Source organism: Lolium rigidum, chromosome 3 (genome assembly GCF_022539505.1).
Source record: "Lolium rigidum isolate FL_2022 chromosome 3, APGP_CSIRO_Lrig_0.1, whole genome shotgun sequence".
NCBI lineage: Eukaryota > Viridiplantae > Streptophyta > Magnoliopsida > Poales > Poaceae > Lolium > Lolium rigidum.
In genome coordinates, this window is record NC_061510.1 from 307640942 (window position 1) to 307664243 (window position 23302).

A 23302-nucleotide genomic window follows, 5' to 3' on the forward strand; every position below is an offset into this window, starting at 1 on the left:
AAGAGTTCTTCAAATAATGGCCGTAGGTAAACATCAATGTCGTTGCCGGGTTGCTTTGGGCCTTGGATGAGCACTGGCATCATAATGAACTTCCGCTTCATGCACAACCAAGGCGGAAGGTTATAGATACATAGAGTTACGGGCCAGGTGCTATGACTGCAGCTCTGCTCCCCAAAAGGATTCATTCCATCCGTACTTAGACCAAACCTTAAGTTCCTCGCGTCATCCGCAAAGTCCGAGAACTCTCTATCGATTTTCCTCCACTGCGACCCATCGGCGGGGTGTCTCGGCTTCTCGTCTTTCTTACGGTCTTCTTTGTGCCATCGCAACAACCTGGCATGCTCTTTATTTCTGAACGGACGTTTCAACCGTGGTATTATAGGAGCATACCACATAACCTTGGCAGGAACCCTCTTCCTAGGGGGCTCGCCCTCAACATCACCGGGGTCATCTCGCCTCGATCTTATACTCGTAGTGCATTGCATACCGGACATTTTTCCAAATTTTCGTACTCAAGGCGGTAGAGGATGCAGTCATTAATGCATGCATGTATCTTCAGCACCTCTAATCCTAGAGGGCAGAGAACCTTCTTTGCTTCGTACGTACTGTCAGTCAATTCGTTATCCTTTGGAAACCTCCTCTTCATTATTTTCAGTAACTTCTCAAATGGCTTGTCACATATACCAGCCTCTGCCTTCCATTGCAGCAACTCCGAGTGTGGCACCGAGCTTTGTGTTGCCATCTTCGCAATTTGGGTATAACTTCTTTTTGTGATCATCTAACATGCCCTTTAACTTTCGCTTCTCGTTTTCAGTTTCGCATCTCTATGTGCATCGGCGATGGCCCGACGAAGATCATCATCAACGGGCTCATCTGATGCCTCTTCATCTTGATCACCTCCTCCTGCCTCCTCATCTTCATCATGCCCTGTTGCAGTATCACCATAGTTAGGGTACATATCATCATCCTCTTCTTCTTCGTCGTCGTCTTCCATCATAACCCCTCTTTCTCCATGCTTAGTCCAACAATTATAGCTGGGCATGAAACCTTTCCAAAGCAGGTGGGAGTGAATGACTTGTCATTCAGGGTATTGCTTTAAGTTCCGGCAATCAACACATGGACAACATATATAACCATCCACCTGTGGGTTTTCCTCAGCCACACGGAAAAATTCTTTCAGGCCCGAAGTGAACTCGGGCAGACGTCGGTCAACGTACATCCATTGCCGCCGGTTCATCTACATCAAATAATTAAGTTTATCAAAAAACCATTACAAAACATCATAATATATATATATAGTGGATATTAGCACCGTACAAATGAAAGGATAAAGTTGTTTAACCTTGATTGAGGAGGGAAAGAAAGAGGAGAAAGCTTAAGTGTCGCTCCGGCACCTCATCTCATTTTTGTTTTGTGTAAAATCAAGCGGCATCATTCTCTCGGACATTTCATCGAGCACCTTGTGTGCATGCCAAAGAAATGCAAGGTAGCACTCAACACACACACCTTTCTCCTAGAAAAAGTGAAGTTGTGAATTGGCTGGTTGGAGGTGAGCTGATATAAGGGCTGGGGACCTTTTGCACCGGTTCGTGTTACAAACCGGTGCAAATGAGCTATCTTTTGCACCGGTTTGTAACACGAACCGGTGCAAAAGGTTCCTCGGCTGACACGTGCCTGGCGACAAACCTTTTGCACCGGTTTGTGTTACGAACCGGTGCAAAAGATATCTCATTTGCACCGGTTTGTAACACGAACCGGTGCAAAAGGTCCCTCGGCCGGCTGCTCCCCACGAACTGGTGCTAATGACCCCCTTTAGCACCGGTTCGTGCCAAATCCAGTGCAAAAGCCATCTGGAGCAAAAAACGAAGGCCTTGTTTCTACTAGTGTACCTATAGGTTGCAGTCATTGCCGACTAATTGTGGATCAGTCATTTGCATGTGCTCCATACAATAAAAAGTGGCACCATCCCTCGACATCAGACGCAGGCAGAATGGTTAGTAACAACCAACTAATCAACAAGGGAAGACACCTGATGGGAGCAAAATTTGGCCATGGAGATGCACGTGTTACTTAATGCAACATAAATTATGAATAGTGAAAATAAAAATTAAATTAGGAACATAAATAATGTTTGACACATCGATTATATTTAGCACAACCTTACCTGATATATTGCAGCCTAGCAGATGATAGATTTAGCATATACAAATTCAAATCTGGGTCAAGATTGTGAAAAAAGGCTCTATGATCCCTTCAGCAGGGAAGGACACCTCTATATAGAAGGAAGTTAATTAGATTACATAACATCAATATTTGAGTACATAAAGTCTGCAAATAAATATTCACCATTGGCAGCAAATAAGGGAAGATGACACATAACTACATGATGGACAAACACCATGCTCATGTGCTTCTCACCATTGCCTACACGAAAATCTCATGCCAAATCTGATCAACCGACAACAAACTGAATAATATATCGTGCATGTTTAATGCAAAAGAACACAAACCTTTAGGTTTATCAACTCATTAACTTGGTAAGCAAGTACATTACAGCTTCAGTGCATTGGACCTAGAACAATATTACTCCCTCTAATCCATAATAAGTGTTGTGGTTTTAGTTCAACATCCCCAGGTCACCAGAATGGACAAAGACATCTCCAGGTTACCACATACACAGCTAAACAACATATCATTGATAAGAAAGGTCGAAAATTTAAAACATTCAATGCCAAGCTGGTAGGTCTAGGAATTAGCCTCTACAAATGACAACATAAAAATGATTGGTGCAAAATCTTCTTCTAGCCCTTGCTATTAATCCATGTAGACTGTATAAATACTAAACTAATACTAAAACATAATGCTACTTGGTAGAAAGGCAGAAGGTCTCGCGGTATCCACTATTTAGCAACACAGCACTAAAACCTAGTGCTATGGGCATTCACTCCGCCATTTCACTTTTCGAAACCGATTCTTAAGTTACCAAACTAACTTGGTGAAATGTGAACCGGAGTATCATACAATCACAATGAAGTAAGTTACAAGCATGAACTAACCTCGCTGGGCAGCAGCGAGTTTGGGATTGTCCTGACTCCTGACATAAAGAATGGAACCAAAAGAGGTAAAACAGCCGTTCCAGTCTAAAGAAGCCAAACAAATACCATACGAAAAAGATTTGATATAAAAAATAAACTTAACCACTGCGCAAATAATCCAATCTAAAGGGCAATAACACTACTTCCAGCAGTTACCATTAGGTGCACATTCAATTTCTGGTGCTAGTTGTTTAATCCAGCAGTCTAGTGACAGAAATAAACTTGCATATTTTCAGAGTTTCCAGAGTTGTTTCAGACTTTCAAAATATGAACCAACCACATCAAAACATTCAGACAAATTACATGCATAACCACTGGAGAATTTCTTTAGTTGCTTGCCAAAAATATCATTAGAGCTATCACCAACGTTGACCCTATATGTCCAGTTTACTGAATTCAAAATAGGTAAGTTTCTATGCACCTCAACTGGAAGTAGCCATGCCTGCCATTTTGCAGCTAACATGCGATACGCATCAGGAATAATTTGAACACGCCTAAATCCGCCTTCGCCAACACCCGCAACATCGCTATCTCCTGGGGAAAAAAACGTAGAAAATGTTCATGTACATTGAAGAGAGAGATCAGCAGGTCCAGATTGAGAGAGAAAGAGAGAGAGAGAGATTGATGGACCTGGTTCGCCGCATCAGACGATTGATGGCCGGGGTTCGCCTGCGAGATTGATGGCTAGGGTCTGCGTAGAGTACGCGCTGGTGCCGGCGTCGGCTTGCGGTGCGAAGGCTTGGAGATACCTCAAACCGCATCGGGCAGGGCGTGCAGTGAGGCGGCTGGGTCGGGCAGCACAGTGAGCCGTCGCCGTGCGCCGCAGCGGCCTGCAGTGCGGCGTCGCCCAAATCACGTCCAGCAGGGAGACTGCGGGGGCTACGCGGCGGCATGCGCGGATGGACGAGACGGGCTCGCGTGCAAGGCGGTGGGCCTCGGAGATGGAGCCGCCTGTGGTGCTCCATGGAGATTCGACGGCGTCAGCGTCTGCCGGCACCCCAAGTGTCCTCCCGGTCAGGGCGGCTCAGGGCAGGGCTTGCCTCACTTGCAGGGCCGCGACGGCGGGCAGGACGGTTGCCAGCAGGCGCGCGTGCAGGGCAGCGTCTCCGGGGATCGTGGCGATGTGGGACACTCGCAGGGGTAGGGAGCAGAGCCACGGAGGTTTGATTAGCGAGAAAAGCTTTGGCAGTTTGATTTGGTTAGACGTGGGATCATGCCGTCTAACACTGTTTTACGGTAATCTGAGCCGCTGGTTTGGATGATTAGATGGTTAAGATCGTTTGGATCTGCCGCTCTCGCTCTTAATAGTAGTGGAGATAATGTAAAATGCCCCCCTCCGGATATCGGATAGTTATTGTCGTGTGTATAGCAGCACTCTTATTCCCGCCAGCGCTCCATGAGGAAAATCCAGCGCGTCTAGCACCTCATGCCCCGATCAGCCTAGTACAGGCATTCGGCTTTCGCTAATACACATTAATTGCACTGTACGAATCGTACCAAAACTACACAAGAACGATCAAAAAATCATGTATAGAATAGCTAGAGCATTACTTATTTCTCAAACTCAGGTACAACCCTTTTTTAAAAGGGGAATCCGTAGCCCCGCGTTAAATTAATAATGCCGAAATTAGTACAAGGTGCTAAAATACCTGCTTACATGCCTCAAACAACAAGCAAGCAAATAATAAACAAGAAATACAGCTTCGGCTTCAAGGCCTTTGACCATCGGCAAGATCAGAAGATAACAGAGGACGACATAAAGCTAGACACGCCACCGTAGACAGAACCCGCCTTGATCAAATCCCAAGTCATCATCACCAATGTGTCATCCGTCTTCACCCCCGAAGAAGGCACCTGCCTTCTCGTCCTGGTTTCATGGGTGTTGTACCGTTAAGAGACAGAGCGGCTCACCCTAGAGCACGGATGCGCAACATAGGACAAGTCGCCTCCAAGGAGGGGGGGGGGGGTTGTACCTCGATGTCGCCTCCAAGAAGGAAGGCAGCGTCAGAAACGTCCCCGATGCCGTGGCCGCCACTGTCGGCCAAGGATTTCTTCTGGAGAGAGCACATGCCCATCCACCCCTACAAGGCTCCATATCTGGAGGTCAAAGCCATGGGATGGGAGCTGCACGGTGTGAAGTCGCCGCCTTCAGATTTGGACAAGATGTATAGTCTTCACTTCAATAAACAATTTTTTTTATCTCACTACAAATTTTAAAACACAAGAATAAATTATAACCTGCAATACTTCTGTACCATCTCATACTTATAATTTTTTCCCATGCTGTTGTGGTCTTGTGGATGCAGTAGTTGTCCACTACTAGTTCAAATGGAAACAAAACTATTCAAATGTATTACTATTCTGAGGTTTCACTGGTAGAAAAAAGGGGCTTAGTCCCGGTTGGTAACAGGCTTTAGTCCCACTTTAGCAACCGGGACTAATTATGCGCGACTAAAGCCCCCTTTTAGTCGCGGTTGCTTACGAACCGCGACTAAAGGCCCATCCACATGGGCGGCAGGCATCCGTCGGGGCGGAGTATTTTTAGTCGTGTCTCGCCAGACCAACCGGGACTAAAGGTCTCCGCAGGTTTAGGGTTTTAACCCCCCTAAATCTAGTTTCTTTTTGTTGTGTTTCATTTTTTTATATTTTATTTTAATTTTAAAGAAGTTTTAGTACACTTATTCTACGCTACTATATACACGTTACACATTGATGCATATGAATGTACAATTTCAAACAAGTTTGAAATTTTAAACAAGAAAAATTCAAGAGGAATATATAATATTCAATCTTGGGTGACCATATACAACTTCAAACAAGTTTCCATATATAATTTACGGCAGCAGAAGTTCTTAGTCCTCGTAATAGTGTTTTCCTTTAGGATGGAGGACTTTCCTCATCAAAAATCCTGCTAATTTCTCTTGAATTGGTCGGAAGCGAGCTTCTGGACTAAGCTTCTTCCGCAAGTCATTCCTCCGCAAGTTGATATCCTGAGCCCTCCACCCAGAGGTGAGTCCCCGGATGAACTCACAAACATAGTATCCACATAGATTGGTCCCCGGTGGCTGAGTATCCACATTAGCTAACCTTCTAAATGCTAGCTCATCTTTGAATTCACCGGTTATTTCATCTTTGAACCGTTTCCAAAACCTACAGGGCAAAGAAATTAAATGAACAAGGGAGTTATTAGTTACTTGATATCAGGAAATGAACGAAAGAGGCCGATATAGTGCGCAAATGATTGAAAATGATTACTTTTGCAGCAATAATCTTATGCCGACCCAATGCTTTGGTTCCATATTCAGAGAGTTCATGACGAGAACTCTGGAGTTGTCAAACTGAATTATTAGCAGAATCCAGTGGAACCTGCGGACACGTTACATGCATAGTCATGCATAACAACTCATCGATTAGACATAGCATGGAGTAAACAAAAGAAAATATGCACAAGACAGAAACACTCACCCAAAATGGTAAGAAAATAGAATTTCACTTTTGAGTTCCTGCTTTGTAAGAAACTTGTACAGGTCTCTCTCCTTTTCAGTTTCGCAGCGTCTCCGTGCAGCAGCAATGGTCCGACCAAAATCATCAGCGGACTCATCACGTGCTTCTTCTTCACCTTTCCCTTCTGCTTCCCCTCCTTCAGCATCCTCCATGAAAGTATCACCGAAATGATCAGGATAGTTGTCATCGATATCATCCCCTTCTTCATCTTCTTCCATTCTAACCCCTCTTTCTCCATGCTTGGTCCAACAATTATAGCTTGGCATGAAACCGTGCCGAAGCAGGTGCACGTGAATGGTTCTTGAGGAAGAGCAACCCTTCTGATTCTTACAACGAGCACATGGACATATAACAAAACCCCCCTGCTTGTTCGCATTAGCCACTGCGAGGAAATCATTCAAACCCGTAATGAACTCGTCACAGAGTCGGTCACCGTATATCCATTGCCGATTCATCTGCACTATTATTATATAACGTATATAATTAACCATCATGCATTTGTTAAACTAATTAACTAGCTAGAAATAATAGAAATTAAACTATAAACTACACACATGCATATTTTATCAATGACACATGAAAGGTTCAAGTTGCTAACCGCGATCGAGGAGGAAATAAATGAGAAAGCTTAAGTGTGGCTCGAACACTTCATATCATGTTTGTTTCATGCTCTCGGGCATTTTATTGAACACCTTGTGTGCATAAGAGGATCAAAGCCAGACCCACCACCACTTGTGAATAGAAGTGGAACACCAAGTTGCTAAGTGAAGTGTGCTAAAGTGTATTTATAGGGGTGGGCCTTTAGTCGCGGTTGGCCAGGCTAACCGGGACTAAAGACCCGCCTGTACACCAGCTGTCGACCGAGCCCGCTGGGCTCAGACCTTCGGTCGCGGTTCGCCTGCAGAACCGTGACTAAAGACCCTATTAGTCGCGGTTCAAACATTTTGGGGACTAATAGGATGGTATGGAAGCCCCCTTTTCTACTAGTGTTTCAGAGTACTAACCATGTTATTAGATCATGTATAACATCACATGGTCAGTACTAGCATAAATCACTCATGGTCTTATCTAGTATAAGAAGACAAGCGTACCTTGGCATCAATCATTTTGGAGGCCTTTCTTGCTCTTGAGCTACTACTAGCCCTAAAAGTGGTCTTTTGGTCCCTGGAGTTGGACATACTTTATCTGAATGTGTGATTGTGTAACCTACAGACAACGAATTTCAGTGCACCATGAGACCACTATTTACATCATCAATGCAGCTTATACAAAGTCCTAGTACATAAAAATTGGTAAAATAGACAACAGATTACATCTACAGTTCATATAAAATTAAATGACAGATTGCACGTACAGTTCATAGAAAAAATGACAGATTATATATACAGGTTATATTAAAGTTGACGGATTACTCACACTCACTGTTATGGTATAAAATAAAGTTTATATCAGAACAAATGTTGGACCAGTCTCATAGTGTTGTAACTTTGTAAGTAAATCAAGAATAATTGCCAATGTATGCATGTTAGTGCAGCTTGCTGATAGAAAATCCTAGGTTTTATTAATGAGAATGGAACAAGTTTTTATCACTAAAACTTCAAGTTACAAAGCAGTAACAATCATGGCCAATTAATTGAGATGCTGATCAGTTCAGATGCTGGGTAGATAGTGGTGACCAACAAGACGAATTCAGAGACAAAATAGTTTACATGACCCAAGTCTACATGAAACAACAGCTAGACGAATTCAGAGACAAATTCTTCCGTAGGATCTCCTTACCGCCCTGCATCTCCCCATGGATCTCGCAGGATATCTCCCTCCTCAAGGACCTGGCCGGCAGTCGGCTGCTCCCCATGGATTTGGCTGGGACTCTTCTGCTCGAGGGGCAGGGTTAGCTTGGTGGTGGCCGGAGAAGGGGGGCGGAGGGAGGGAGGTGCGGCCAATTCAACGGAGAGGGAAGATCCTTGATGCGGAGGTGGTGAGCAGAGGGGGCGGATTTTCCATGGCGTTTGTCAGAGTTGGAGGTTGTGAGCGGCGTGGCGGCGGTGGTGGACAGGCCGCTACTGTCCATCAGGTTTTTCTCCATTGACCGTGGGTCCTCACTTAAAGGATTTAATTGGGCTAGGCAGGCGGAGCCGTGGACGGCCCGTGACCACTTACAGGCATGGGGACAAAAGCCGGCGCGTTGGCTATCTCAGGCAATCCCTACTCTCCGCTTGTAGCGGGAGGGATCGGGCGCACCGCACAGCGGCAGTAATCTCTAGGCCGGCCCATTTAGCGAGGACAGTATGTTTCCTCCGGTTTTTCTTGAGTTTAGGCGATTTTCTCTGGGTTTCTCTGGTTTTTCTTCCGGTTTCGCTTGTTTTCCGGATTTTCTGGCTGTTTTTTTCTAAAATCAAATTTGTATTTTGTAACTTTTTGAACCCGAACATTTTTTTAATTTTTGAAATTTTTCATATTTTGAACATTTTTTAAATTTGAACATTTTTTAGTTGAGAACAATTTTTAGCTTTGAACATTTTTAAAATTCGAATATTTCTCAGATTCAACATTTTTAATGTTTGAACTTTGTTTTAGATTTGAACTATTTTAAAATTTGAAGATTTTTCACATTTAAACATTTTTCAGATTTGAACATATTGAAATTCGAACATTTTTAGATTCAAAATTTTTCAAATTTGATCATTGAAGCAACTCACAATTTTTCAGATTTCATCATTTCAAAATTTGAATATTTTCAATATAAAAAAAACAACAAGAAAACAGACAATGTAGTCTTGCGATCGATCAAAGTATGGCAGCTCGCGTGACCTTGGACGTAAATGGGCCTGGCCCATGTTGGCTTCCCTTAAGCGATTTTGGTCCCTGTCATCGCTTAAAGCGTAGCATATAGGGGCTCTCGCTATCTCACCCGGGGCGCGCAAGCGGACAGGTGCAACTTGGGCTGCAAACGACGCGGGAAGATCGGAGACGACGGTGGCGAGACAGCACGCACACACACGTTGCCTGACGGCCAGGCGGCTGCGGAACAAGTAGCAAGATGCGGTGCCACTGTACGAGGACAGGCGAGGATTTATCTCTCTCGGTGGCTGCATGCCGATCGCTGCTACGCTCTTCTACTTGCAGCGCCGCCGCCGGCGGAGCCCACCGACGGCTCACCCGCTGCCGCCCGCCGCCAGGTTCACCCCTCCATTCGCTCCGCGCACCACAGGCCGGTATGATCGATCACCATATCACAGTCGCCTCTGCCTCTGTTTCCATCCTTTGCGAATTTGCGGTAGAAACTGAGGAGTGGAGGGGGCATTCCGTTCCGGATAATCCAGCGTAGGAGATGCATGTCCTGTGTTTGTTGAAATGCTTCACTTCATTATTAGTGGGTAGCAAACAAGAGCATGCAATGATCGATTCTATGTGCACAGAAAGGAGCCCCGGATTTGTGAAACAAAAATAATGGAGTGTAGGAGCCAGACAAGGCTGATATCCTGAATGGTGCGGAGGCACTCCAACTCCAAGCGACAACTCTTCAGGCCCGTATGGCTGCTTTTTTTCCAATCACACGCTGAGAATTGAAGGTCAGGATGTCTCAACAGATGAAGAGGCAGCGTGATGGTCGCCATCGTCCTGTGCATTGAGTTGTCACTAAAAAAACTCGTGTATATATATGCCCTGGTTACCCAAAAAATGTTGTGGTACGTTTAGGTCTCTTTTGATCTTGTAGATGATGGATGTGAGAAACTGGAGTTTTAGCAAGGATGAAAAGGCAGGTTAAGTTGGGTGCTGCTGGTGTTCTCTTTTCAGGTGTTGGGGCTTCCAGGCTATGCCTGGTGGATATTCTGCAGCTCTCCCAGACCATGTAACTCTTTTTTAGGTCTTTTTCTTATTCTTCGTTGGCCTTTGGTGAAATGCAACACAAACAACACTTTGCTCCGTTATCTTCTGATAGTGGAACCTGGAGCATGTCATGCTTTGTGTTGCAAAAACAAAAACAAAAAAAGCATTCCCGTCGAATCACTGCAAAATTTCAGACCATTAGTTATGTTAAATAGATTCTGGGAATTGAGGTCTTTTATCGTGACCGGTCTAAACAGTTTAATTGCTTGTTGTTTTGACAAGGTCCTCTTAAACCAAATATTTTGGCAAGGAACATAAGCAATGTCCTCGCAGAAAATAGGGAGATTTCAGTCATGAGTGGGGTTGCGGATTAACACTTGATTCAAATGCTACTCTTAATTGATGATTTATAGTATGTCATTTTACATTTTGTAAAGAGCTACTCAAGAATTTGTTTCTGCTGACATGGTTAGTTTGTTTGGTCAACGTTTTAAGGAAACAAACCATGTCAGTCTGATCCAATACAGGTCGTTTGTTTCAGTGTTAAATTACTGATAGCAAATGCCTTTGTGTCGTAAAAGAAGAGGGTGATTTACATTATATTATGGAAAGACAAAATTATCTGAATTGTAACAAGGATAAAATTGAAGTGTGCATTTAGCCATGGTCAAAAAAAGTGTGCATTTAGTTTGGTTACAGTTTTGGCCTTTTTGGAGGTGATGCGAGTGTTTCCAACTTTGAACATGTGGCAATTAGAATGCAACTAGCTGCAAATATGCCGTGTGTGCAACCTGTTTTCCACTTATTGTTCTACAGAACAGTTTATGTTAGACCTAGAAATCCACAGAGTTTCACGGATTGCAAACGACATTCTTAGTCATTTTATTAATCTAAAATTTCTTACATAGGTTCTCTTGCTTTTTTATATAAATTTGGTAAAGAAAAGAAGCAAATGCATGATTACATGAACATCTGCTATACGAGATGCAATACAAAAGTCTGAACGTTTTCCAAATTCAGTTTGCCTTACTGTACCAACTTTTGTGAAGCACTAGATCATGGTAGCGCGCGTTGCCGCGCCCGTCCGTTTTAACGATAGAAGAATAAAATTATCAAACACATAATAAATACTAAGGTGGATGTCATATTCCCTTTTCTTTTCATCTATATAACTCTGCATGCATTGATTTATACAATTGGCCACTGCAGTAACACACTCCAAAAGATAAGTGAAAAAATATACTCTAGCTCAAGGAGCAACAGATAGCCTTCACTCGGTGGATAAATAGCAGTTACCTGAAACAAGAGTACCAAAATAATTATATATTGATCTGGGGAAACGTCAGTGTAAGGATTGTCTCAGCCAAAGCAGCTTGGTAGAGGCCAGGCCATGTTTTTCTTCTGAGTGGCATAGGCAGCATAGTACATATATGCTTTCACGAGATGACATAGAATTGCTGAATCCAAGTTACAAATGTTCACTGCTTTATAGAAGAATCATGTATCACTTATCAATGATCCACGCATCAATTAATTTCCACATCAAAATAATCACACATGGTTATTCTAAAACTTCACATAGTCGAAGTTGCACTATATATGAATACTTCATAAACATCAAGCCAAAACAAGGTTCTGTGTTAACGTAATCAATCAAAGAGTACCAACTGATTCATATTGATATTTGCATGTTTTCTGATTTTTATTAGGTCTTTAATTGTGAATTTTGAACAAGCATCAATATGTAGCCTGATGATAACGATTTGTCTGTTGGGCAGAAATTACAGCTCACATATACAAAAGTAGGGTTGTTGTAGACAAACAACATCTAATCTATATAAGAGTCTTTTTTTATAAATGGATGTGATTGGCTAATACACCCTTTTATCCTAAAATTAGTATAAATATTAAAATTAAATTGCAGTGAGAAGAGAGAAAACTCAGAGCACAGTGAGAAGAGAGAAAATATCTCTGATTTCCATTATTACCTGGGCGTTGAAATGCAGCTTCACCATCTGCAAGTTTCCGATTAGCTCAGCATAGCTCTCGAACAAGGTGAAGGGTGCGAGAATGTCCAGGTCAGTGTATGCCAGCGCACCAAATAGTCTTTGTTAAATCTTCAAATGATTTAAGAGGGAGACGTTAATTGGGTAGGATGGTGGATCACGTGCCGACAATAGCATCATTTTTCTTATTCTTACATGATCTTGCCACTTTCTCCTTGATCATCCTGAAAACACAATTAGAAGCATTCAGATAGAGGCTACAACTAACATTGATCATTGGGATTACCTTTCTAGTTCAATTAGCACTAAAAAAGAATCAATGATTTAAAAAAGGAGGAATCCGAGTCACCGTAAATATAACTCCATCTGTTGCAATATCAGTGCGCAACACCAAAAATAGGAGGAATCAGAGCGAGATCACGTATACACCTTCTCAACGCCCCTGATGCAAGTCATGATACTGAATTTCCCGCGCTCTAGCACCTGACATGACAACGCACAACACAGCTTCCCATAAGCCCCTCAGCAGTTCGCAGAAACACAGATGAGCAAAATAGAACCGATTTTTGCAGCTGGTACAAGAAAGGTTTATACTTTCCAAAAGTTCGAACTGTTGGAAAGGGTTAGGCTATATATTTTAACACTCCCCCTCACGTCTAGGGGAAGACACTAGATGTGGGTAATCAGGGGCTGCAACTATTCATAGTAGATTAAATAGTGCGTTAGCCGGGGTTTGAACTTGAGACCTCGTGGCTCTGATACCATATTAGATTGATGCACTAGCCAAGTTTTCCAAAAGTCCGAACTGTTGAAAAGGGCTAGGCTATATATTTTAAAATATACGAGAAGGAATATTGGAGCTGTTACTCCTAGCCACTCGTGCGCGGTGAGCCTGTTTGTCACTGAATCATTCGATCGGACAGAAAGACACGCGATCGACCACGAGGAGAGAGCGTGGCGGCGCGATATACTGCCATGGGAGGGGAAAGAAGAGCCATGGGGTAGAGGCGAGAGAGGATGCCACCGGCATCTGAGCGCCGTCCGCTGCCGCCGCCAGCGCAAGGGCGCGATTAGGTTTCGCGAGAGAAGGAAAGTGAGATGACGATCAAGGGGATCCCAACATAAAAAGGAGGCGTGAGAGATTGATTCGACTACCGCCGGCCAGACACTATTAAGGAAGTAACGGATAACGGAAGGGAGATGGCAGAGCTTCCTCGCCATGATTCCTATCATTAACCACCTCTGCATATTGCTTCGCATCGAAGAGAGAAACTGCAGGGTGCCGACGACACGTCTTCTTGTAGCCGCGCGGCCCACTCCTTGTTCACGATAAATTATCAAAACGGTCCGCTGTAATGACCTGTTAAATCCTTTCAGGGCCCATGTAATATGGTGTGGCCTAACACAATTTTGAGAGTAGCAGCCCTAAAATGAAACGGGCCGGTAGAACGAAAATAGGCTTTTTTAAATGGATCGATCGGTAATGAAGCATAACGTTTCGCTAAGGATGCTTGTCCGGGAGCAGTAAGAGAGCTTTAGATCGTTAGATCATCCGATCGAACGGTTCAAAATGTTAAATTGCTGTGGAGAGGCCCTAGTAGTTCCATTATACTGTTAACTAATTGATAATTACAGTATAAACTAGATTGTTTTTTTTCTCATCTGTCAATCTATGAAGCGCAGAGCTATGAAATTACTCGGGGTAGCCAGAGAGATTGTGGGGCATCAAGAAAAAGCATAACTGAGCCCACAAGGGACAAACTCTTGAGTTCAGGATTGAGCACCAACACATCAAATGACCGACTTCCTGATGCGGTTCAGCAAGCAAAGGAGAGGCTTCATCAAAGACTCCGAAGCCTAGACTTGTTTGCGGGAAGAAGGTCTGACAACAATTTAGCTCACACTGTTGGCTTGTTTTAAGCACCAAGTCTACGTGCTACAATATTCGCAGTTCTTCATTGATCCACATTTCCCAGTTGTTGCAGGCAAACAGCACCAGTACGAACCATTCGAGCTGGGCCTCATCTCTCTTCTGAAACTGGTGTCTGCACATCAAAGGACAGCAGCCTGGATGGCCAAACCATTCGCTTCAACTCCAGTGCCTCCCTGTCAACCCACAAACACTACATCACGGTAGGGATTTTAGGGCATTTTTAAGTGCCCTCAAATATGTAAAATGTGCCCTAAAAACATTTAAGGGCACATAAAAATGTGCCGAATTTACCGGCTACTCGGAAAGTATTAAGGGCACTTCAAATATGTGCCCTCATAGGTATACCTTTTAGGGCACAATTTGGACATGCCCCGAAAAGTTTGAAGGGCACATCCAAAGTGTGCCCTGAAAACTTTTGAGGGCACACCAAAATCTGCCTCAAAAAATTTTGAGGGCACATTTTTTATGTGCCCCGAAAACTTTTTAGGGCACAAAAAAAAGGTGACCCGAAAACTTTTAAGGGCACTCCCAAAATGTGCCCCGAAAAGTTTCAAGGGCACGCCCAAAATGTGCCCCGAAAAGTTTCAAGGGCACGCCCAAAATGTGCCCCCAAATTTTTTTGGGTGCACATAAAAAATGTGCCCTGAAAACTTTTCTAGTGCACATACAAAATTCGGTTTAGAATAATAACAGTACATATGACCTGTAGTTCAGAGAACAAGAAGAATAGAGTTCCTGCAGTTTTGGCAGGATTTGAGATTGAATTATACAATGCCTACAACTTCCTAATCATCATTCATAAAAGGAACATAAGCACATTAACAGGACAAAAAGTATACCACGGGCATTATAATAAGCAGATGGTAAGCAAACACATAGATCGTTGGCCATGTTCACAGATAAATGACTGAAGAAGTACAAGCTAAGTCTAAAAGCGATAAGCCTAGGATGGAAAGACAAGTTCCAGAACATCTTTGTTGCAAAGGTCACATGAGTAGATTTTGTGAACTTGGTCTTCTCAAGCCTAGGATGGGAAGACAAGTTTCTGAACATCTTTGTTGCAAAGGTCATGAGTAGATTTTGGAAACATACTGCAAAATCAACAAAGGATAACTCAGAATAGAAAGTTGCTTGTATAAGTATAGAACTACCATTTTCTATGAAAGATAAAAACCAAGTATTTACCAAGCCTCATGCAGAAGTGCAATAATTCCAATATGTCTCAGATGAGCAACAATGCATAATGTTATCCAGAGCAAATAATGGGCAGAAAGACAGCAAAACAGTATTTCAATCCATCCCAAATATCAACTATTGAAGCCCAGCTGATGCAACAAAGCAACTTCTAGCATTAGCATGCACAACTCCAGACCAAGATGCACAAACTATTTATAAGTTACACATAAAGAAAATATGATCGGTTGTTCTACGTGAGCAGAACAAGGCATGTACCTGCTGGCTCGACCCATCTGGACCTGCCGTCGTCGATGACTACTAATGATGGAGATCAACCTCGTCCCGTCTGGCCGCTTCCTCTCCTCTGTTCAACAGAGCCTTGAAGCAACTTCCCCTGCAGTGTCTGTACTTGCATTACGACATTCTCATTTAAGAATCATAAATGAATCCAAAAAAAAACCCAGCCGTATGTATCTAGAACTCCCAACCAAGTAGCACCAATGAACAAAATCCACACGCGCACAAACACAGCTCTGAAGTTTTAGTCTCTGTAATTGACTGGCTAGATATCACTAAGCTAGTTAATGGCAATTGTTTTCTGAAAATAAATTTCCTTTATAACGTGCAAACTAAGCTTTTTTAGAACAATAATCTTCACTGGGGGTCTAGATGAACAACACCACAAATCATTTCGAAATGATATAAATGGTGAACTACACGACACTGTCGAGAGGCAGCGAGAAGAGCACGTATAAGTGTGTAAGCTAGATAACACTTCCCAAATGAAAAACGGTGAAAACCCAATCTAATTTTCTCAACCCAAGTCAGGCAATGTGGCAAAAGTTTAGAATATCATCATTTACTAGCCTGTGGAGACACTGAGATGAGTGCGACGAACCTGTGCCAAGTTGGGTGACCTGCGGGGCCTCGCCAAGGTTGTAATTGGCAGCCTCGATGTGGGTCTTGAACAAGAGCATACGCACAGTGATCGTGACGCCGGGCACCTCCAGCGTGCTGGCATGCTCGTTACGCTGCATCTTGTCACGGAGCACCCTGAGGTGCCTCTCCCCGGTTGCAGATCACAAGCTTGTCTTCTGCAGGATCATAGAAAAAATAACAATCCATTATCACAAGCCTCTATTATAGAAAACATAGAAATTTCAAGAAAAATCCATGGCAGGTTGCATGTAGCTACCATGACATGCACCAAAGTGTTGCCAGCCAATAAGACAATGATGGTACATGTATATCACAAAGTCGCTACCTTAGTTTTCTAAAAAAAAACTTCCAGGACATATGATATAAAAGTTTGCAAGAAATGTATCCGGGTAAGTTAAAATGGCTAGGGGTCACACAAATGTTCTGTTTAATCAACTACATTATCCAGACATGAGCAATAATATACCATATAATTAACAGTAACCCCTAGGTGACAAAGCAATCCAAGAAAAGCCTTGTGCAGTTATCAATTATATCAACTATCAAGTATCGATGCAGTAATCCAAGATAATGTTACTTCATAGATAAATTCAGAGTATCTCTATAGCACAACCGTACTTGTTAGGCTTCAACCTGAAAAGCTGTTTGAATTATCCAAGATAGCAATGATCATAAATCTAGAAAGATATATGTACATTTCCTATAAGTAATATCAGATGGAATGTTACAACAGGAACAAGCATGGTACTCCAATAAAACAGTTTTTCCAGCAAATTGCACTGGTATCAACTAAATACACAACACTTCTAGGTTGCATATACTGGCAGTTCAGGCATGAACTTCTATCGCATCTACCCCAAATAATATACTCACAAAATTGAAACTATAGTCCACGACACTTCTAGGTTACAGTAAATATGAATGCTCCAACAACACGAGGAACACCACTGCATCAAATCAAAATCAACATTGATGCCACTCCGAGGTCATCAACCAAATAGAAATAGATCTAGCCAAATCCTCCTTCTCCTCCACATCTGATTGATCCGGCTAGCGACGGCTAGCCACACAACACACAACACAACTGCCCTCTGTATTTTGATGATTTGGTAAAGCAAATTCCGATAATCACCGGACTCCTCCGCTCAGTTTCAGCAGGCAACGCTTCGAGCAGACAATCTGGCCTCAAAATCAACGATAAGGAAGGGGGCGAACTTGATTCATACCTTCGTAGGAAGAAGACGCTGATATCCTCGCCTGATCTGGAAGGAAGACAGATGGGGCGTCGATCAACGGCAGCAGCAGGAGGAGGCATCGCAGCGTGGAGGAGGCCATCTCCCGAGAGCGCGCATGTTTCTCTTGCTGCCCAGGATCAGAGCTCGACCTGCGGCAGCACGATGGTGCCGTGAAGCCATGCGCCTAGTGGGAGAGCGCGGATGAAGGGCAGACGCCGTGTTCATCGCCGAGGAGGGAGATCCGGATCCCGGAGGAGCAGCCGGAGGCGCATGCGCGTGAACCCTGCCTCGAGCCCGGGCCCCACAGCTAGGGTTTCGCGTCGGGTCCGCTCAGGTGCTGGAGAGCACCACTGCGGCGAGGATCCCAAGGCGCGGGGACGCCGGAACCATGTCGGCGAGCCCGAGCTGATGCAGCTAGGGTTTGCCGCGGGGAGCCCAAGGCGCGCGCGGCGACACCGGAACCATGCCGGCGAGCCCGAGTTGATGCGGCTAGGGTTTTCCGCGGGTGTGTGCATGCTGGGGCATTGAGAGGGTGTGTCGGAGGGGGATTCGGTGAAGGAGGAGGTGGCGGAGCAGCGACTACGGCAAGCGATGCCGGAGACGGCCGAAGCTGCGGCGGCGCGGGCGCATCGCCAAAAGGGATCGCCGCTCGCGTGAAACGGGAGCGGTGAGTGAGAGAGGTGGGGGTCAGGCCTGTGGGTTTGACCCGGTCCGGCTGAACCTTGTGCGGGGCGAGTGGTGATTGACAGGAATGAATACCGTGCATCGGCTGCAGCAAGCCAGCAACCACGGGTCGTTTGACGGAGAAGGAATAGACTCGCAAGTGACCACTACGGCATTTGGACAGATCCCATGGCATATACGTAGTCACCCTGGCATTTTTTTGTTTGTTTCAGCGTTTTGTGTGAGACGCTGCCGAAAATATGGTGCGTTTATTACACGTACCTTTGTTCAGTCAAGTCAAAACAACTTTTCATTGTATACACACCATAAAATTTTGGACCAGAGAAAGTACAATATTTAACGTGTTGTTATAGCTATTAGCTATATACTTATTAGGGCACATTAAATATGTGCCCTCATAGATATATAGCTATTGTGGCATAATGATATGTGCCCTTATAGCTATGTATCTATTATGGCACATTGGATATGTGCCTTTGTAGATATATGCCTATTAGGGTACTTAAAAAATGTGCCCTAATAGGTATATCTTTTAAGGCAATTCAGTTATGTGCCCTAATAGATATGTCTTATTAGGGCATTTAAAAAAATGTGCCCTAATTTAAAGCATTTTAAGGCATATAAAAAATGTGCCCCAAAATGCTTACTGTGTTGTAGTGAAAGTTAAACGAATCACAGCAGGGCCTTGCAGCGACGTGGTAGGGGTAGCGCCAGGTACGAGACCTGTCTCCAAACTAGGAGAAGAAACTCTCCCAATAACTATCGAAGGCGGTGACAGGGAGTCCTCAGTGGACTGCTCGATATGCCTGGAAGGATACCATGGTGCTGCAGAAGGCCCGGTACCGGCATGAGTGCAAGCACGTCTTCTATTCAGCATGTCTGGAGCAATGGCTTCAGTCTCGCGCCGATTGTCCGTACTGCAGGGCCAGCGTTAGCCTATCACGGAAAGAGTGACCTCGAGTGTTAGCAACTGTGGCACTCTCCAGTGAAAGAACACTTCGAGTTGATGTGTTTTTTGATGTATATATCAGTAATGTGTCCCCGCGTCGCAGCAGAACAATGAATAATATATATTTGTAGATGAATTGGTGGTCAGAGTAGCTATATGCGTGCCGTGACAGACACCGATGTCTTCTGCAACGATCCGTGGATCTCTCTCCCTTGCCACCGTCCGGTGTCCTCTTCACATACACATTGTTTGCCCTTCAGATTCGGTGTGACATGAAGCAACGATGGCACAGATGCGGCAACTGGCTTCAGCTCTGCTTGGTGAATGGTGACCCGGATTCCACCTCTCTATGCACGCACGAAGCCACTTCCCACAAATCGAAGACAAGCAACTAGCTGCTCAAATAGACCACTTTATGTAAACAAGGAACATTTTTTGCTTCATATATAAATGATTAATAATGTCATCATGAGCATCTACGTATGAACAATTAGGAACCAGAAGAAATATCTTACGCCCCAAAATAATTTTGGCTAATTATAAACACCGAGCTTTTGTGCTCATCCAGAAATACCCTGTCATATATTTTGTACAGGGATTTGGAATCAAAAAAAAAAGTAAGAGAACAAAAAATTGAGTTGGTGTATACAGACTTGAAAAGATCCTTCCTTAATACCCGGTCAAAGAGTCTTTGGTTCTCCATCATTATGTTCTGTATGTCACTCTCAAATAACAACTGATTGTATCGTCATCCAATATTAGACCAAAGGTTGTGTGTTTCCGGTTCTCTAGATGCACATAAGTGCTCATTCATGTACTTGCAGGCACAATGCAGTTCATGTATTTCCATGCACAGGCAGTTGGTGCAAACAAGAATGTGCATGTTGTATTCGGTGGCGCCACATTACCACTTCTTGTTGCCACATGGATTAAGATCATAAACAAAACAATGTATCTCTCCTAGAGATGCATACATGAACCCATACTAATCATCCTTACTCTGTCTTTGATGTTTTTGATTGCAGGTTTGAAGAACATTAGGAGAAAGAAAAGAGAAGACAACGATAAGTATTAAGGATTTTCTATTTATTTTTTACTTTGTTCACTTGTAATTATGCCATTTGGATTTGATCTTCTGATTCAACTGCATTTAAATTATACATTCCAACCATGTACATGTTTGAGTTAATACTATTCTGCTTTTTTTCAAATACTGATTTAAAGTTCAGATCTAAAAAATGATCTTAGTTGTGTTTGTGCATGTAAGTCATTTAATTACTTGTTATTTACCATGTGTTCCAAAATAGCAAAATAAGCAAAGGTCATGCACATGCCCGTTTTAATAGCTTCTTGCCAATCACTTTGATTACTAAAAGAACTTCTATTCCTTGTCCTCGTTGATAAACTACGGCTTCTCATATGGCATCTTTGTTATTCTCATGTTTTACAAAATAAAAAATCCAAGTAGAATACAAGGTTCACTCTTTGTTTTATTTTTCTACTTTACATCACCTATGTAATCTAAAATTTCCATGCACATAAGACATTCACGACTAGCGCGCAACCATCAACTAGAAGCAAAAGAGCGATAATAAGCTTCACCATAGTTCACATATGTAGTGTGCAGATTATACCAAGGTGGAATAGTTCATTCACACGACAAAATGTTGTGGTATGCCTAGTCTAATGCAGTGTTGTCAGAAGATGCACTTTGATCTCTTGAGTAATCATATAATAATGTTTATAAATGCACAGTGAGAAATCCTTCCGTTTTGGTCAAAATTTTGAGAGACGTTGACTCATCCTTATCGTATCAAATTTCAGTTTATATTGCCAACAAGTACAGGAAAGGAAAGAAACATTTGGAATATATATACTCTGAACATATCTTTATCCTGGATGATTTTTTATTGATGATGATAGGAATTAAAAGAAAGAAATACTAATAAACTACACACTATACCCAAATATGGCTGGTAAATTTCCAAAAGAATGCAAGCAATCAGGATTGCATTTCCTGCCTATTCTATAGCAGACATGGTTTCACACCAACAATGAAATCTATAACATTCCAATTTCTAGGTTATACGTGTCAATTGATCTTTATCTCTTTCCTCGTCCCTTAATCTTGGCACCCGACATTTACAAGCATATATATGCCTCATATGTGACTATCTCATCCACAGATTCATTCAGATAGCAAGCAAACACGTACCTCTTCTTATTCTGAGTCTCCTAGCCTAGCACTGCACCCTTTCCCACAAGTTCGTCAAATCTTGTCTTTGCAATGGAGAAAGTAGTGGTGCTGATTGTTGGTGCTGGGCCAGCAGGTCTCGCAACAGCAGCGTGCCTTACACAATTGTCCATTCCCTATGTCATCATCGAGCGTGAGGACTGCAGTGCGTCACTTTGGCGCAACCGCGCATACGATCGTTTGAAGCTGCATCTCGCGAAGGAGTTTTGTGAGTTACCACACATGTCATATCCAGCAGATGCACCAACATACATACCAAAAGCCCTATTTGTCAAGTATGTGGATGACTACATTGAGTGTTTCAATATTCAACCGAAGTATCTCACTAGCGTGAAGTCATCAACATATGACAGCGAGAAAAAAGTTTGGTCCATCAAGGCTCATGACATGGCAGAGTGCAAAAGAATAAATTTCACAGCAAAGTTTCTTGTTGTGGCAACTGGTGAGAATAGTGCAGAGAATATTCCGGTGATCCCTGGACTTCAAAATTTTCCGGGTGAGATCATCCACTCATCAAGATACAAGTCAGGCAAGAGTTTCTCCGGTAAGAGTGTGTTGGTCATTGGATCTGGCAACTCTGGGATGGAAATCGCTTATGACCTTGCGACCCATGGTGTCAATACTTCAATTGTTGTAAGAAGCCCGGTATGTGCACTATATATTTTATTTGGTAATAGGATACAATTTCTTAGTATAACTACCACCAGAATGATATTTTAATTTATCGTGGACGCAGATTCATGTAATGACGAAGGAGCTAATCCGGTTGGGGATGACACTAGCCCACCATCTTCCGCTGAATCTAGTGGATAAACTCCTTGTTATGGGGGCAAAATTCATGTTTGGAGACCTATCAAGGCATGGCATCACAATGCCAAACATGGGTCCAATGATGCTCAAGTCAAAAACTGGCCGATCCGCCGTGATTGATGTCGGCACCGTTGGTTTAATTAAAAACGGCATCATCCATGTAAGTATATCCTCAGACATGGTATAGACCTTTACATATACAATGTGTTGATTTACTATGCCGCTTTATTAATATTTTCTTTACCAATCTGCAGGTTCAAGGAAGCATTAGTAAGATCATGGGCAATATAGTTAAATTTCAAAGCGGAGATGAAATCTCATTTCACGCAATCGTATTTGCAACCGGATACAAGAGCACGGCGAATATGTGGCTCAAGGTACTAACATTTTTTTTAAATTTGCCCCAATCTAGTTAGACTCCGCATAACAATTATTAATTTTTTAAACCAATTTTATATGTTATTTATGAGCGCAGAATGGTGAGAGCATGTTAAACGACAATGGGCTGCCAACCAAACAATATCCGAATCATTGGAAAGGTGAAAATGGGCTCTACTGTGCTGGGTTGGCGAGGAGAAGATTGGCCGGTATCGCCGAAGATGCCAATAATATTGCCAATGACATTAAGTCTATGATAAGCTCTATGTCCTGCTAAATTAGCCTCTATATGTAGTTCATCATGCCAACTGTGTCAGACTATTCATATATTTGGGACATCTTCATGTATAGGCTCACATTTGTTAAAGAATATGCTCTGCTCTTGTATGCTATATCATCAAGGGTCTTTAGGTCTACTCTTGTGTAAAAGAGCTTCATTTTTTTTTGTTGGACTTACGGTTGTCTACAGTATTAAGAAGAGAAATAAAAAGAAATCGCATGATAAAGC

At 43.0% G+C, this 23302-nt stretch overlaps 1 protein-coding gene and 1 long non-coding RNA gene across 2 annotated transcripts; one reads left to right on the top strand and one right to left on the bottom strand.

The window, feature by feature from the left end:
• Window positions 1-15133: 15133 nt before the first annotated feature.
• LOC124699824 lies at window positions 15134-17839 on the bottom strand. The gene is made up of 4 exons (XR_007001534.1): window positions 17711-17839; window positions 16444-16639; window positions 15822-15939; window positions 15134-15460 (listed from the first exon to the last, which is right to left on the bottom strand). It is a non-coding gene; the product is annotated as an uncharacterized LOC124699824 (long non-coding RNA).
• Window positions 17840-21612: 3773 nt separating this feature from the next.
• On the top strand, window positions 21613-23071 carry LOC124696815 (probable indole-3-pyruvate monooxygenase YUCCA10). Its single transcript, XM_047229478.1, has 4 exons — window positions 21613-22251; window positions 22343-22576; window positions 22671-22793; window positions 22892-23071. The coding sequence occupies exons 1-4, from the start codon at window positions 21640-21642 to the stop codon at window positions 23069-23071; spliced, it is 1149 nt and encodes a 382-aa protein (XP_047085434.1). The 5' UTR covers window positions 21613-21639.
• Window positions 23072-23302: the final 231 nt, after the last annotated feature.